At 67.3% G+C, this 17,427-nt stretch overlaps 1 protein-coding gene across 4 annotated transcripts in view; it reads right to left on the reverse strand.

Moving 5' to 3' along the window:
• RAP1GAP2 (RAP1 GTPase activating protein 2) overlaps positions 1-16,934 on the reverse strand; it is a 63,086-nt gene extending 46,152 nt beyond the window's left edge. For 3 of the 4 annotated variants that reach the window (XM_064523005.1, XM_064523004.1, XM_064523003.1), the window contains exons 1-2: positions 16,832-16,934; positions 14,268-14,384 (exon numbers count right to left, since the gene is read on the reverse strand). In XM_064523005.1, coding sequence (XP_064379075.1) covers positions 14,268-14,384; positions 16,832-16,881 — 167 coding nt within the window. In that variant the 5' untranslated portion in view covers positions 16,882-16,934. Of the gene's footprint in view, positions 1-1,367; positions 1,506-14,267; positions 14,385-16,831 lie in introns of those variants that run through there. The other variant, XM_026107603.2, reaches the window with a different exon arrangement.
• Positions 16,935-17,427: the final 493 nt, after the last annotated feature.

Here is a 17,427-nt window from a genome sequence, read left to right on the forward strand (position 1 = left end):
AGGCCCGGGGAGCCACTATTACCGCTTAATATTTAACAAGCCCGTGCACAGAGCTCGTCGATCATTAAACCGAGCTCAGCGTTCGGCAGCTCGGCGCGAGATAACCCGTTGCCAGAGCTGCTCAGTGGCCGCGAGGGCTGTGGGCGGGCGAGCCGCCGCTGCAAGGACCCGCGTGACCCGGCCACGCGCCGGGAAGGCAGCGCGGGAGAAAATCGGTGGTGTCATTGCCGCGGAATACAGACAAAGCAAGGAAACCCTCTGCCTGGGAAAGCCGCCGTCGCAGCACGACTGAGCGGAGAGGGGCTCCGCGGCCCGGCGGGGCGGGGTGGGAGGCGGCGGGTGCAGCCGCAGGAAGGGCAGGGCGCGCGGGGAGGCAGGTAGCACCGCCGCCGCAGGTCGCTTCCCGCGGGCAACGCCCGGGCGAGCGTTCCCACGGTGCCGAGGAGGCCCCGCTCCCGGCAGAGCCCCGCTCCCCCCAATGCACGGAGCAGCTCGTCCCGCGGGGCATCCCGAGGCCGGTGGTACCAAACGGCAGGGCTGGCCTGAACCGGGGGGCCTTTCCCCGGCAAAGCGACCGCAGATTCTGTAAAGAACGGGTCATAAACAAGCCTGAGCGCTTCCTTCTCGTTTTCGGATCACTGGGAGGACCCGGCCCCAGCGAGCCCTCGGCCTCGGCGAGCTGCCAGCAGTGCTGCCCCAGGCTCCCGCCAGCTCGCTGCCTCCCCGCGAAACGTTGCGGTTTCGCACGGTTTCCACCCAAAACGTTTCAGGCCGCTCAGCTCACACCCAGCAGCTCGGCGGAGGCGGCCGGGCGCAGGAGCCGAGCGCCCCGGTGCAGCCACCCAGCCACCCGTCCCCGTGGCTCGGTCCGAAACGCGCAGCGCAGGCTGAGAACAGGCACAGAACGACCTTCGCAGCAGCGGAGCAGAAAGAAATGCAGGGAGGGCAGAGGGGGAACGGGTCATTTCCTTACAGCCCTTCCCTGCAGAGCAGCACTTGGAGCAGAGGGGCACCAGGAAGGCGCAGTCCCGCTCCAGCCGCCGGAGCTGGCAGCGTTCGGGGCAGCACCGCCCGGCGCAGCAGATGCGTTTCAACACGAGCTGCCGGCAGCGCGTCCCGTGCGGGAAGCAGGGAGCCGGGGCAGCGGAGGGGGCCGCCGTGCGGGAGCAGGAACAAGCCCTTCCCGGGCTCCCGCGGGTTTCGGGTCGCTCCGCGCACCGGGCAGGGCAGGGCAGGGCTTTGCAGGCTGTGCCGCAGGGCAACGTGCCACCACCGCCGCATTTCCCCCTCTGCACCGTCCCGGGAGCCGGGGAAGCCGCGCGCTCTGCACGGGGCCGATCGCAACGGGGGAAGCAGAAGTCACCCACCAGCCGTAGCCGCCGAAGGAGACGCTGCGCTTGCGCTGGAACATGGTGGCTGCTCGGCGGACCAGGCCGGGCCGGCCGTGGGGCTCGCGCTGCACCGCTGGGACCCGGCACCGGCCGCGGGGTCGGCAGGCAGCTGCCCGCGCCGCTTCCCAGGCAGCACTGCCGGGCCGGAGCCGCCAGCGCCTCGTGCACAGGCGCGTGCACAAACACACACCAGGGAAAAAAAAAAATGTCATTTCCTTTTTTCTCCCCCCTCCCCCGGGCTTTTCGCAACCCTTTGCGGCAAATATCATATTTCCTCTAATGGCAGGAGCGGCACGCGGCGTCCGGGGCAGCGCGCTGGGTCCCGGGCCGAGCGGAGCCATCGCTCCACAGCAGCCGGGCCGGAGCGCGGCGTTCCCCGAGCGTGCTGGGTGCGGGCACGGCGCCTTTCCCCGGGGACCCCAGGCCGCGTGCACGGGGATGGGGACGGTGTCGGCTGGCTGCTCGCTGGCGGCAAGCAGCATAAGCGCAGCTGCGACCCACCCGAGGGCGGCTTTTGTGGGAAATCCCGCTGGATGGGGCCACGCTCCACGGGCCAAAATCCCATGAGCCCAATTTTGCAGGGAGAACAGCTCCTGGGCGACTTCTCTTGCTCCCGCTTGCCCCTGCCCCTGCCGGGCAGCCGATGACTCGCTCTGGTCCCGGCATCACCCCGCGGCAGCTGCGGCCAGTTCAGCTTTCTCGCCCTGGTTCCTCTTCCCCGCTCAGCGAAACAGAAGCGCACGTCTGCAGCCTGGCCCCGGCTGCAAAACACCACGGCCCTTCGCTACCCCCACGTCAAAGGGCCATTTAAACGTAAACGTTGACCTCCAGCTGGGGACGAAAGCGCAGAAACCACCAGGTCCCCGGGGCTCGTTGTCCAAAGCACTTAAGAGACTGGGGAACTTAGGCCACATTTCCAAAACGCTCAACAGCTTGAGAGCCAGCAAAAAGCTCCCGAGGGCCGAGGCCCTCACACCTAGGCTATTTGATTATTACCCTATCTGATTATTCCTGATGCACACAGACATCCCCCAGACCCACACTCCAGCACGTAGGTGACTTAAGGCAGCTCCTAACCCAGTGCTCAGCACTTGTAGAAGTCAGATTCTGATCCAAGTGCCCAAAACCTTTAAATCAAAAGACATTTGGAGTCTGTCCAATGCCTGGAAGAGAGGAAAAGAAGAGCAGGGTTGGGGGCAAAGTCACTGAAGCCCGGAGAAAAAGCTGGGGCTGAAATCTGATTATTTCAACTCCCGCTTTCCTACCCACAGCGACCTTGCCTTAAAGGGATGAAATCTCTTGGAAATCCTCTGCATTTTGGATCTCTTAAGAACATTCTTTAAAAAACAAGATGTGCTGCTGGCGTGAAAGCCATAATTCAGGTACCGCTAAATATATGGAGCGAAGCTCTGCTTGGAGCAGGTTTCTCTGCAGCCTGCGTGCTCCACGTTGAACCTTCCACAGCAGCAGCAGCAGCAGCGTGGTGTTACCCTCGCACGTCGCCTTCCCCCGGGTCACATCCTCTCCCTGCACTTGCGCCAGCTGGTTTCTGCCCAGCTCGACGGAGCCGCTTGCGGTTGCGCAGCTGAAAACGAGCGCAGGGAGCTTCCCGCAGGGACGCGGTGCCACGGGCCACGCTCAGCTGCGCGGCCCCATCACCAGCAGCACGGGCCCCGCAGAGAAACCAGCGGGTGGGACGGCTGGAGGCGAGTGCAGGCGGTGGGAAGCAAGCGGCTACGGTTGGCATCGCCCCAGGAACTGTCTGGGGAGCAAGGGAAAACGGCCAGCTCTTCGCTTATAAAATAGACCCTTGCAGTGCCGCAAGCATCGACTGTTTCATCCTACCCTGCCACTTCAGTCCTCACGTGAACCCGCTGACTTGGAGCAGTAGGAGGCAAGACTGACACCGGTCTGGAGGGGGCTACGGCGAGGGACCCCCACCAGGGCACCCGCACGCTGGCCCCAGCGCCGGGCAGCCCTCGGCAGCTGTGACCGCTCGCTGTTTGCTTGTCACCGTCGCTCCAGCGCCGTCGCGGGCTGCCAAGGCTGCGGGCTGAGCCGTACCAGCGCCCGGGGCGGGAACGGCTGTCCTGGGGCTTTCCCGGCATGGGGGGAACCACGGGGTGGTTCAGGGCGGTAATCAGCGCCCGCAGCATGCACGGTGCCTGGGCCGGACTCTGCCTGTCTCAGCGCTCTCAGAGATGCTGCTGGACTTAGCCAGTCATCAAATACCCCTGTAATTACAGGCTATTACAATCAGCAGGTCAAAATTACTCCGGAAGGTCTTCCTTGCATCTTGTTTGTATGACAGTTCTTCCAAGGGAATGAGAATGATCTAATATCTCCCCTCTTGATTTCAGAGGCCAGAAGGGCAGGATCTTGATGAAATAGCAGTGACGACTGTCCCAATTTCCCACGATGCAGGCAGGAGCCCGCAGTAACCCGCACCCACCTCGGTGACGTTTCTGGGGGAGCCCGTGTCCCCCACGGCCCCTGGCCGGGCGCAGAAGCAGGGCTCCCCGGGCCGGGCCAGCCCAACAAGGGCACGCCAGCAAGGACAGGTCCAGCAGGACCTCTGCAAGACCGAAGGCTTCCGGGGAGGGAGACCTCCTCCTCCTCCTCAGTCACACACGCTCCCGGCACCAGTGTCCCACCTCAACTGCAGTTCCCAGAGAGATGCGAGAAACAGCATCGGAACCAGGCAAAGCTTAAAGTCACACTGACGGCCCCATTCGAACGCCCCAGCGGGGTCAGCGGGTGCTCTCTGTTCCAGCGGGCACCACATCAGACCCACAGGCACGTCTCTTCTCCCAGCACAACGCTACCAACAAGGCCTGCAGCGATGCCACCGCTTCTGGGATGAAGCTGGCAACACCGTCCCACCCAGGAGAGGCTGCTGCAGGGTGTCTGCCCACAGTCAGCTCGCCTGTGCGGGAACACATCCAGAAATAGTTTGTCTGCAGTGACATTTTCTTGCTTTCCCTCTTCCCTCCAAGGTATTTCACACAGTCAGGCTCAAAACTGGAGAGAAAGAAAAAAAAGCCCTTCTCCTCTCAGAAGAGAGGCAGCCAAATCGCAGCCAGGACTCGGGAACAAACACCTGGAGAAAGATGCCTCCGTGGTGCCACCTGCAGAGACAAAATTAAAACTCCCCAGGGGCTCTGACAAGGACAGGAGAGCACATTGCCCCAACTTACCACCAAGGCCAGGTCACTCTGCTCCACCAGCTTCCCCCAGCAAGCCCCAGGCCCCGGCACCCGCCTTTAAAAGCAGCCCCGGGGTGGTGCTCCCAGGGGCAGGCAGCCCATCAGCATGCTAACGAGCAAATTAAAGCAATCAAGCCCTCCTGCAGCACCGGGCACCTGGGGTGCTGCCCGGGGTGCTGCGGGGGGGCGGGGGGGGCAGCCGTGCTGTCAGCTCAGTGTCGCAGCCGTCCCGCGGGAAGAGCGGCGGCGGGAGATGCCCGTGTTTTCCCACGGCTCCATCACACCCCGACAGCAGAGCGGGAAAGGGGAGGAGAGAGCGGCTGCAGCAGCAACAGCGCTGCCGCCTGCGCGGCATTAAAGCTTAATGAGCACAAAGTGCCGGGCGGGGGGTTGTTGACGAAGGGGGAGGCAGGCTGGCTGCGCTGGCATCGTCCTCTGCGCCGCGCCGGGAGCTGGACCTGCGGTGGGGACGGCTCGGCCACCCGCCCAGCGCCCCGGTCCCTCGCAACCCGGCTCTGCGGCCACCTCCGTCGCAGGCGGTCCCTGCGCTGGGGGACAGTTCGGGGGGTGCTGCCAGCTCCGTGCAACGCAGCGGGGGCCCGGATGCGGCCGGGGCAGCGGAGCGCCCGCCCCAGGCGCCCTTGCAGCGGCTATCTCGCGGCTGCAGGCGGCCCGTGCGGTTTCCTGCAGAAACGGGCAGCCCGCGGCCCCGTGCCCAGGCGCCGAGCGGGAGGCCCCTGCGCTGGTGCTGCTCCCACGCCGGCTCCCGGGCAGGTCTGCAGGGACCCTGGGTGCCCCCCGCCTCGGGAGGCTGCAGCCCGGGAGGGGAGAGGGGGATCGGGTGTTTCTCCAACCCGGGAGACGATTTCCCAGGGCCCGCGTGGCTCCGGGAGCGAGGAGCGACGCGGAGGGCCGGGGCGTGCTGCAGGGCGAGCTCGGAGGGCTGCGCGGTGCCGGCTGGGTCCTCACCACACCATGGAGAACATCCATCACGAAGCGGCATCTGGAGCCCGGTGCTCTAGGAACGGCGGCAGCGGAGCAAAGCACCCAGGCTGCTTCCCGGCGCGCTGTGTTACTATTTATCATGACGCTCTAACAAGCGCTGCAGCCTGCACAGGCCTGTGCTTGTGAATCTACTGCAGATGCATCACCAAGGCATGGGGTAAAACCCGGCCGTGCACGTGTCCTGCAGCAGCTGAATCACCCTGTGCCGGGGCAGGCTGCGACTAGCCGGCCCTGCGGCCGACCGAGCAAGAGCACGATGGGGAACCTGGGCGCGCTCTGTGCATGCACCCCGCGGTCACGGCACCCGGTCATAGCATGCGTTGTGCACACACACCGCGGTCACGGCACGCTTTGTGCAGGTGGAGGCTCGTTCCCGGCCCCCTGCAGCACCGGCGCCTCTCCCCAAAGGCCAGTCCGGTGCCTGCTGCGGCCTCCTGCAGCGGAGCAGGGATCTGTGCCGAAACAGAAATTTCCAGCAGCTCTGAGCTGCCGCGTTGAGGAGCAGCGTGGGAGCGAGCCCCGGGCAGGGCTGCCCCGTCCCTGGGTGCAGGGACCCCGTGGCGCTGCCTCCGCACGCGGTGGCCGAGGAGCAGAGGGTCGCGGCGGGAGCCCGGAGGTCTCCGCAGCAGCCGGGCGCCGGGGCGAGCTGCTGCCCGGGGAGGGCAGCGTACCTTCCCCTGCTGCCGGGGCGAGGCGAGGCCGAGTGCATCGCTAGCGTTGCAACGGCCCGGCGGCGTGCCCGGGGGATTCGTCTTCCTACTAGGAGCCCAGGGAGGGCTGCGGGCACCCAGAAATACCAGATTTTGTCCTGGCAGGAAGAACACGCTGTGCCTATTATCAACCTCAACACATAAAGCAAAGGAAAAGGGCATCCGCGCTAGTTGTGGCTCAGTACACGGACTATTTCCAGAGGTATTTTTCCCCACTCCGTGACGCCGCAGAGGTGGAGCGGAGGGAGACGCTCAGGGCCCTGTGCAGCCGCTTCCCAGGCCGGCTCGGAGCTGCCGGGCTGCAGCGGCTCCCAGGGCTGGCGGAGGCGGGAGGACAGGGGACGGGGCTCGTCACGGGACGCGACCCTCGGCCGAAGGTCGGGACGGCACCGAAGGGCTCCCAGGAGCCAGACCGCGCGGGAGCGGAGCGGTTCGTCCCAGCGGGGTCCCCGCCAGCCGCCTAGGAGCAGGCGGAGAGCGAGGCTGCGGGGCGCGCCGGGGCATCGGGGCTGCGGGGGCGGCAGAAACGCCGGTGCCGCTGCGGGATCACTGTCGAGGAGGACAGGGCAAAGCCCTTCAAAGCCCGAGCTGGTTCAGGACAGCAACTGCAGTAGAAATCAATGTGTTTAACTATTTCTCTGGCTGCAGTCCACTGATACTAATTTGTCTTTTCTTTGTGGTATTGATCTCTGCTTCCAGGGCACTTTCAGAAGGGAAAGGGGGGAGGTTTGATCCCGCCTGTGCCTCCGGGAACAAATCCCTGCTCTCCTGCCGCGGGGTCAGCGATCCCCGTCGCTCCGGAGCTCATCGCGCAGGCAGCTCCCTTGGGAGCAAGACTCAGCCCGCCGGGTCCCCGGGGGCTCGGCACACAAGAGGTCCTTGCCGGTGGGCCAAGCCCAGCGCCTGGGCCGAGCTGCTTTGCTGCCGTGCAAGGCGGCGGGCACCGCTCTCGCCTGCTGCCAGCGAAAAATGAAGCCAGGAGCTATTAGCGCGGGGCCTGGCCGCCTTCCCCGAGGCTCACCGCCGTAGCTGGGTTTGCAGAGCGCTGAGCACCTGCCGGCACGGAGAGACGCCCCGGCAGCCCCGGCTTGGGCTCGTGCCTCCTGCCCGGGCGCCCTGCGTGGAGCCGCGGCAGCCGGTTTCGCCCAGCGTCCCGCTCCCAGCGCCCTGCTGCAGAGGCACAGGGACCTCTCCTGGCCGCAGTGCCACGGAGGTAAAGGCATCACAGAGATTCCCAGTCTCGCAATAGATCATTCTTGGTTCGCCATGAATGCGAAACTCTTAAATTAAATGTGCGGAGCTCCCTGTTTTCTCAGGCCCATCTCAGAGCTGCACCTTGCTGGAGAGGGGATGAAATTCCCCAGAGAAACTTCCCCATTAGGAAGAACCTGCTCTAGCATGTCGGTTTTCCTGCGCGTTCCCTCCAACCCCGGCATCCCTGCCCTGCCGGCTGGGTCGGGAGCGGATGCTGCAAGGAGCAGCAGACATCGCTGTCTGTGCGCGCGGGGCCTCGCCGCAGGAGCCAGCACCAGACAGTGTGCTTTTATATATAGATCTCTAAATGTGTACATACGTGTGTGTGTGTATAATACACGTGTATGATGTGATACATGATGTATGGATTGCTGTGATATGCTGAGCGCTCTGCAAGGGGAGCCGGTGCCTGCCCGCTGCCGGCACCGTTGCCATGGCTACCTGCACATCGCGCTCAGCCTGCGCCGCGGCCCCGGCCCTGCAGCGTGGCACGGCACGGCACGGCACAGCACGGCACGGCATGGCACGGCGCGGCACGGCACGGCACGGCACGGCACGGCGCGGCACGGTGCGGAGGAGCCCACGGCCAGGCCGGCACCGGCAAACGGCCCAGCGCCGCAGAGCCGGTTGCACTTGGGGATGTGGAGAGCTTGGTCCCATTCGCGCGTCAGCAACCCGCGGGGAGACAGTGGGGAGGCACCAAAACAGAAAGAGCGCTGCTTAAACTAAAAACCAGGCGGCAAAACGGGGCGGGGGAGGCCGGGCGCTGATAGAGCGGGACATGTTTGGGCTGGACGCGAGGAGGTTTCCGCCGCCGGGGCGTTTGCTGGACCGGCTCCCCGGGAGCGGGCCCGGGGGCGATGCCCTGCGACAGCGCAGCGTTGGAGGACGGCGGAGGAGCCGCCGCAGCCGCGAACCCGCGTCGGGAGCAGCCCGTGTGCCTCGCGGAGGCCTTGCGGCAGGGTTTGCGGTGCTACGGGGTCCGGCCGGCTCTGCGCGCCGAGGCCGCCGCGGGCGCATGGTGCAGCCGGGATGGAGCCACGGGGCATCGGCCCGGCGTTCGGCACCGCAGGGAGCGGCACGCGGAGTCTAGGCCGAATCTGTGTCTGGCTTCATATAAATTTTGCAAACAAGACACAAGATTCTGACTCAGGCTTTTCGAAACCTCACTGAATCTGCCGGTATCACCTACATTTCACACCGTTTGGGGTGGTTTTTGCAAGATCTGTGCTGCACTCGAGTCAGAATCGAGAAACAGCGCTTTCTGGTTTGGCAGCCGGCTGGGAGGCAGATGCTGAGCCTAAGCAGGGATCCACCTACCCCCGTGGACCTGGAGGGAGCTCTGCGGAGGCTGGACCGACTTTAGCTCCCAGAAAAATGTTCCCTGCGTGATGCTGCTGCCAAGCCCCATTCCCGCGTCCGCAGCAGCGGCAGAGCGGTCCGACTTTGGGCGCGGAAGAGGCGGCAGCAGCAGAAGGGCTCCCCAGGCAGCCCCCGGCCCCCGCCGCCCTGCAGACAGACTTAGCCATAACGAAGGAAGCGATAGAGCAGAAAAGGAGGGATAAAACACATCAGCACCGAGGAAGAGCAGTGTTGATGATGTGGTTATCGTGAGCTACCCTCCGGGAGGAATCAGCAGCAAAGAGGGAAAGAAATATCTGTTAAACCTGCCACACGCAAAGACCGAGTTTGCAGTGGGGAATCACGCCTCTCGCCGAGTCTGGATTTAGACTCCCTGGCCCAGCGCCAGCCCTCCACAAATCGTGCCGTGCGGGCAGATATTACGTCCCTTGCGATGCTAAAACAAGCAGCCTTAAATAAAGCAGCAGCGCGGGGCGCGTGCAGCTGCCGAGGCGGCGGGGGGCCCCAGGGCCGGCGCGTGCCCCCCACGCAGGGCTCGCTCGCCTCGCCGGCACCCGGCCCCGGCCGCGCGCAAGGAGCCGCACAGAAACACGGCGCGTGGGCACGACGCCTGCTCCGGGGGGGGGCAGGGGGCAGCCCAAAGGCGCCCGGCTGCGGGACCCTTCCCCATGCCCGGCTTCGGGTGGAAAACCGGGGGTGCTGCCCAGCCACCGAGGCCGGATCATAACCCCGCTCAGAGCGGGCACTGGCCACCGAGCCCCCCCGAGGCACAGCCCCGCAGACCCCCCCCCCGAGGCACAGCCACGTGGAGCCCCCCCGAGGCACGGCCACGCAGAACCCCCCCCGAGGCACGGCCACGCAGACGACCCCCCCGAGGCACAGCCACGCGGAGCCCCCCCCCGAGGCACAGCCACGCGGAGCCCCCCGAGGCACAGCCACGCGGAGCCCCCCCCCGAGGCACAGCCCCGCAGACCCCCCCGAGGCACAGCCACGCGGAGCCCCCCCCCGAGGCACAGCCACGCGGAGCCCCCCGAGGCACAGCCACGCGGAGCCCCCCCCCGAGGCACAGCCCCGCAGACCCCCCCGAGGCACAGCCACGCGGAGCCCCCCCCCGAGGCACAGCCCCGCAGACCCCCCCGAGGCACAGCCACGCGGAGCCCCCCCCGAGGCACAGCCACGCGGAGCCCCCCCCCGAGGCACAGCCCCGCAGACCCCCCCGAGGCACAGCCACGCGGAGCCCCCCCCGAGGCACAGCCACGCAGACCCCCCCCCCCGGGGCACAGCCCCGCAGACCCCCCCGAGGCACAGCCACGCGGAGCCCCCCCCGAGGCACGGCCACGCAGACCCCCCCGAGGCACAGCCACGCAGACCCCCCCCCCCCGAGGCACAGCCACGCAGACCCCCCCCCCCGAGGCACAGCCCCGCGGAGCCCCCAGACCTTCGGACGTTGCCTCCTCGCAATTCTCAAGATCAGCCGCCGCCGCACGCGCCCCACGCGGTCCCGCCGGGGCTGCTCCCCCGCGCAGCGCGCCCCACGCGCGGCCGACGTGCCCCCGGCGTCCCTGCGTGCCGGAACGCGGGCAGGGGAAGGAGAGCTGCGAGGCGGCTCCGCAGCAGACCCCCGGCCGTGCCCCCCGTCCACGCTCGGAGAAGCCCACCCGGGGGGGAAACGCGCAAACGCGGACCCCAGACCCCCTTGTGAAAGGCTTTACTCCAGGCATTTACGTCCCCGTCCCCACGCGCTGTTCTGGGGGTGAGCCCTGCTAAGTCTGCGCTGCAGAAGCCTCTTACCGCGATTCCCCCGCTGCTCCCTGTGCAGAACCAGCGCTTGCCCCCGCGCCGGCGAGCGCCGAGGCCGCGGCTCCCCCAGCCCCGGCCGCCCCAGCCGCTACGGCATCGCTGCTCGGGGCGGATCGCGCGTCTGGCGTCGCGCAGCGCCTGCTCCAGCGCGCCACGGGCGTCTGGCTCCGCACCAGCAGCCGCCTCCGCCGGGCGCTCGGCCGCACGGCACAACGGCACCGCGCGGTGCAGCGGCACGGCACGGCACAACGGCACCGCACGGCACGGCACAACGGCACGGCACAACGGCACGGCACCGCACGGCACAACGGCACCGCACGGCACGGCACAACGGCACGGCACAACGGCACCGCACGGCACGGTGCAGCGGCACGGCACGGCACGGCACGGCACAACGGCACGGTGCAGCGGCACGGCACAACGGCACGGCACGGCACGGCACGGCACGGTGCAGCGGCACGGCCGGCTCCGGGCGAGGGGCTCCGCGCCGCCCCGCTGCGGGAGCGGGCGATGTGCAGGGAGGCAGCAAGGCGGGACGGTGCCCCGGGCTGCGGGGGGGTAAAACGGGGGGGTCGAGACAGGGCGAACTTCTGGGCACGGGCTGCGGCTGGTGCTCGCAGGGCGACCTCGGCAGCGCCGCGGGAGCGATGCCCCGCAGCAAAAGCTGGGCATTTACCCCTAAAACCTTCCCGGGGGGTGGGTGTTGGAAAGAAAGGGCTGTTATGTAAAAAAGAAAAGAAAAAAAAACCCTAGATAATGGAGCAAAACCCTGTGGATTCAGTTTTGAAACCAGACCTTAGTCTTGCACGTGAGCCCTTAGTAGTGGGTCTGCTACAGCCCAGTTAGACACAGACTGGGATGAGGCAAAAGCGAAGCTGCCAGGGCCAAAATCTGGACCTGCTGAAACGAAAGGCAAAACGTCTGCTCCTGCCAACGGGGCCGAGCTCTGGGCGGCCCGTCCCAACCGCGGGGCGCTTGCCGCTGCCCTTGCACCCCGCTGCCGTCCTCTCGCTCAGCCGTGTCCATCCGCGCCATCGCCCAGGCGCGCGCCGGCAGGGAAGCACGCGGGGTCCTGCTCGTGCGAGCGCTCCGGATTTCACCCCTACCCGGTCGCTCTCAGCACAACGCGACATCAGAGGGTTGCGTGTCCCTCGCCTTGGGAAGAGGCCGTCAGCCGGAGCTGGAGGGCACCAGCTCCTCGAGGCACGAGAAGGTGCTGGCATCACGCACGGCTCCTGTGCACGTCCTCGAGGACCAGGACTGCAAGACCAGACAGACATTTCCACCTCGGCCTCCAGGGATTTCATAACCCTCACTTGCTGTCGGGACATTTTGCAGGGCACTACCTGCTACACAAGCTCAGACAAAGCGTCTGCGTCATCCTGTCACGGGAAGTTCGGATCAGTACTGACCGAGGAGCTCGCGGCCGGCGACACCTCCCCGTGCGACTTCTCGGGCACGCCTGTCCCAGCAGGGCAGCTGGCGGCACGAAAGCCACGATCATCCCGTCGCGGCTCTGCAAACCAGGCGCAGCCGGGAGCTCTGCGCCTCCGGATCGCACAGGCGTGCCCTTAAGCAGACTTTTTCTTAACATTTGTCTAGGACCTGGCACAAAGTGCTGTAAACGATTTACTGTGATAGCGAAACCGCAGCCTCCTGCGCCTGCTTCGCACGGGACCAGGCCGTTTCCCGCTGCGGCCGGGTACCCAAGCGCTGCGGCCGGCGGCGGCGATGGGTTGCTCGAGCTGGGTCGGACAAGCAGCAGCTTGTGGAGCTGCAGTTTGCGTAGGGACGGCCGCGCGCAGCCGCCGCCGGCAGCCCTGTCCTCCAGGAGCCTGCAGGGCAGAGGCGGGCGAGCGGAGGCCTCTGCGCAGATGAGATGCTCCTAAATCCACCGCCTTCAGCGGCAGATGACCCCCCCGCGCAGCGCTTTGCACGCGAGGAGCGGGCGGCGGGCACGCTCCCCCACGGCAGCCCCCGGGTGCCTCCGCGGCAGCGCCAAGAGCCGCGGGCACGGCCGGGACGGGCCCCCCCGCACGCCAACGCTCCGCCGCGGGCACGGCCCCGGGGCCTGCTCCCCGCCACTGCAAGCGGCACAGAGTTGCAGCAGCCTCTTCAAGAAAGAGCTGCAGGGACCAAAATTAAGCATTAAGCAGGGACCAATTAAGCGTTGGGCAGAGCCGGCCGGGTGCAGGGGGGACGGGACGGGGCAGCGCCGCTGCAGCTCCCGCGGCTCCCGTCTGCCCGCCCCGGCAGCCCATCCCGCCCGCTCTGCCCCGCGCCGGCGCTCACAGCGCGTCTCCTTCTCGGCGGGACGCACGCACCACGTGCAACCGGCCACGGCTGTTCCGCACAGGCCGCCGGGCTTCTCCGGGTGACGCGCCAGCCCCCGGGGCACCAAGTGACTCTCGTGGCACTACCGCCAGTGGTCCTTGGCGTTGGCTACAGATCGTGTCACGTGCATTTAAATTCCACCCTCTGCAGCCGTCCGTGGCGCGGCGCCGGCTGCTCCTCCCGTCCGTGCACAGGCCCCCGGGGCGCCCCGCGAGACGGCAGCCCCGTCCCGTCCCCCCCGTCCGGGGTCCCCGCCGCCGCCCCGTTCCTCCTCCCCGCGCGGCCAGGCCACCCCCCCCGGCCGTCCCCCCGCTCCCTGCTGCTCTGCTACGTGCGATCCCGGGCAGATAAATACTTCAAGGCTCCTAAGGGCTCTTGTAGCAAAACTGCTGCTGAAATAGAGAGGGAAAAGCTTTTAGCCATGTAGCTACCCAGGGACTTTTTTTTTCTTTCAATGCTCTTAACAAGCAGGAAAATAGATACCGAGCTATATGTTTCTTGAGGCCCACAAGGCTTTTATGCTAATGACGTTTTATCTCAAAACACTCAGATCTGGAAGGACAGGGATGCGTACGCACCGCAGGCAAGAGGAGCGGCAGCGCACACCCGAGCCGCGGCTGCGGGAGCCTTCCCGACGAGCTTGGGAAGAAGGAGTTCAGGCACCGAGCGCATCGCGGTACCGGAACAAACCCTTCCCAGGGATCTCACTTGGGGCTCGGTCACTGAGACGTGCAGCCGCTGGCTCCTACCTTGCTTTTAGCATAAATCTCAGCTGTGTCACACATGTAAAACAGGTCCCCAGCAGAGTATGGGACTGACCAAAAAGCACGAGATTTTTAGAAAGTTTGGGGGAGGGAGCTGTTAATCTGTAGTTTCCACTTCTTTAAACCACGGGGGTCACTCGCGTGACGCTTCCTACTCCCTGCTGCTACCACGACGTCTAGAGCCTTGCTTTAAAGTGGAAACTGCGGTGCTTGGACGGCCGCGGGACCCAGAAACGGAGGCAGCCCGAGGCCTGGGCGGGAGGCAGGAGAGCAGCACCCGCGGCCCCCAGCCACGGATCCGGGGCCGTCCCGGGCCGCCGGGTGGGAGCGTGCCGGTGCCCGTGCCGATGCCGATGCCCGTGCCGATGCCAAGGGCGATGCGGATGCCGACGCCGGCGCAGCACCGGCCCCGCGCGAGGGACCGGCCCGTGGTGCCTGTACCTGCTGGGCGAGCCCAGGTCCGCCCGGCTGACGATGCGGTGCTGCTGGGGCGAGTGCAGCCACTGGAAAGCCGTCAGCGTCCTCTCCTCGATGCGAAACCGGCCTTCTCTCACGTACCTAAAAATAACAGCGAGAACAGCTGAAATATTTATTAGCAGAGCGCCGTCAGGAGAGGGAGACGCCGGGCTCGGAGAGCAGCGGGCTCAGAAAAGCTGTTCAATCTGCGAGTCAAACAATAATCACGGCGTGCTTGTAATGGCAGCGGGAAAGTCACGGCTTCGTTACGTGTTGCAGAAGTCAGGGATCCCCGCGGTGGGAGACGCATGGGGCCGCGGCCCCGGGCAGCCGTGGAGCGCCCCGAGGCAACCGCCCTCCGCACCGCCCCGCCTCGAGACCTGGCTAACGTCGTTCCAATGGTATCCAGACGCCAGGCCAGATGCTGAGGCTTATTAAATAATGTCCAAGTGATGAATCAGTGGTCATTATTTCCGCTGAAGAAGTGCCTGCCCTCGAACGCACGAGCACGACGTCTGCAGCCGCGTTGCTCCCATCGCTCGGAGCAAAACCTGCCGCCCACCGCAGCCCCCGCGCTCCGCACGCCGCCGCTGCACGGGAGCTTTCCCCGGCAGCGATTAATTGTTAAAGCCTCTGCAGGACCGGCTGCACGCACGCACACGCACACGTGTAATTTCACTGCTGGTGCACGTGTAATGGGGAAGAAAAGGAAGCCGAGAGGAAAGGTCATCGAGAAAGCAACTCGTGCTGCCTCCGGAGCCGGGAGCTGAGCCCCCGTCGGCCGGGACCCTCCGCTGGTGCCGGGCAGCAGAGGCGAAGCGCAGCCTGGGGACGCGCCGGGCTCCCGCCGCCCCGGCCCCGATGCAGGAGCGACCGCAGGGCAGACGCCCGCGGCCCGTTGCACAGCGGGTCGTTAACGGAACCCGGGGCGATAGCGGAAAGCGCTGCCTGGGGCCGCACCAGCCAGGCGCCCGCCCGGCCCCGGTGCCCGCGCTACCCCGGGAAACGCGCCCGGGACGCCGGCTGCGCTCCGGCAACGCTCCGGCAGCCCCGCGCGGCTCCCGGTGCTCCCTGCCGCCCTGCACGCGGCAGCTTTGCAAAGGCAGTAACGGCAAGTGTCTCTGGGAAGGAAGGGGGGGAGGCAGCAAGGACGGCCAAAGAGCCAAGCCACGCAGCGTCAAAACTTCCCAGGTCTGAGTGTGCATTAAAAAAGAGCCCTGCACTGCCAAGGAATACAAACAGGAAAAAGCAGAAGCAGCTTAAAACCTCCCTCGGGTGAGCTGCACCCGCGCTGTTCACCCCGAGCTTGCCGGGCTCCTGCCCAGGGCAGGGCCGCGGCTCCCAGCACCGGCCCTGGCTCTGCCGCTCGCCCGGCACCGGCTCCGGGACCGGCTCCAGCTCTTGCATAACCACGGCAGGGTTGTAACCCAGAAAGTCATTCCATTCACATCGCAGCGCCGCTACCGCAGCCTGCTCAAAAGTCACACGCTCTGGACGTCACAAACTACACAATTAAAAATTAAAAATACAGAGAGAGCTGGTTTCCCACGTCAGCCCGGCCCAGGCGCTCCCTTCGCTGCCCACTGCGCCCGCAGCAGCGAGCCGCTACCCACGCGCTGAAGCCTGGCGCGGTCTCAGCCTCCGCAGCCCTTCGCCCCCCCGGACCACCGCCTGCCCCCGGACGTCCCGCACATGTCCCCAAAACTTGCCAGCGGCAGCTGCAACACCAGGACCCGGGTGCCCAGGGGACCAGACACTGCTGTCGTCCCCCCCCATCTCATTTCCCAGCAGCGGGACATCTCCAGGATTGGGCCCGAGCGCATCTCCCGACCCTCTTCCACCTCTGCTGGATCCCAAATGCCGAACATCCCGGCTCCGGCGGCAGCGACACCTCACTGCCCTTTCCCGGCGGGGGGGCCGTGCCCCTTCCAGCGCGGCTGCCCCTAGCACCCCGGCCCCGGGGAGCACCGCACCGCACCGCACCGCCCGGCACACTGGGGGGCCCGGAGGCCTGCGGGGCGCTGGAGCGCGGACCCCGAAACGCCCGGGCACCGCCCGGGAGCCCCCCCTCCCCCCGGCACGACCCTGCTCCGCAGCGCGACCCTCCCCAGGCTGCAGGGCCCCGAGCGGCCGCACGCACCGCCCCCCCCGCCCGGGGCTCGCGGCCCCCTTGCGAACTCCCCCCCACCCCGACCGCTTAACGACCCGAAACACCCGGGCACCCCGGGACCCCCGACCCTCCCCGACCCTGCCGGGCACCCCCGGGACCCCCGACCCTCCCCAAACCCTCCCAAACCCTCCCCAACCCCTCCGGGCACCCCCGGGACCCCCGACCCTCCCAGCGCCCGGGGCTCCCCGGGGCCTCCGCTGGGACCCCCGACCCGGGACAGCTGCTGCCCCCCCACTGCGCCCCGGCCCCGGAGCCCCCCGGGGCAGGAGCCGGCACCCCCGGGCAGGAGCCGCGCCCCAGCCCCCCGGAGCCCCCGGGCAGGATCCGGTCCCCCAGCCCCCCGGAGCCCCCCCGGAGCCCCCCAGCCCCCCGCACTCACCAGCGCACCAGCTCCCAGCGCCGCTCGCCCGCCGCCTTCCCCGAGGCCATGGTGCCGGGGCCGGTGCCGGGGCCGGTGCCGGGGGCGCGGCAGAGCCCCGGCGGCCCCGGGGCGGGGCGGGGCGGGGCGGGGCGGGGGGGGCGGCCCCGGGAAGCCGCGGCGGCGGCGAGGCGTTGCGGGAGCCGCCCCGGAGCCGCCCCCCCGCCGGTCCGGCCGCGGGCGCTGGGGGAGGAGGGGGCGTTCCCGGCGCTTCCCAGGCGCTGCTCCCTGCTGCCAGGCACCGGGAAAACACGCGGAAGGCCTGACGGGAGAGCCAGCGCCAGCTCCCGAAACCAGGCACGTGGCTGTGGCTGCAAACGCGCCTTTGCCCCCCAAACCGCCGCACGACGCCCGCTGCCCCGCGCGAGCAGCTCCGCAGGCCGCTCGGGCTTTTATTTGTCTGCGTGGCCGACGTGCGCACGAACAGGCGCCCGGTGTCACGCTTCGCGCTGCAGACTTAGCTGCAAGGGAGCAGTCCCCGCCGGCTCGCTGTATTCCGGCACAGAACAGTGTCTCCAAGGGAATGTGCGTGTTCCGGCCTCCCGGACACTTAAAAC

Source organism: Dromaius novaehollandiae, chromosome 19 (genome assembly GCF_036370855.1).
Source record: "Dromaius novaehollandiae isolate bDroNov1 chromosome 19, bDroNov1.hap1, whole genome shotgun sequence".
NCBI classification, from domain to species: Eukaryota; Metazoa; Chordata; class Aves; order Casuariiformes; family Dromaiidae; genus Dromaius; species Dromaius novaehollandiae.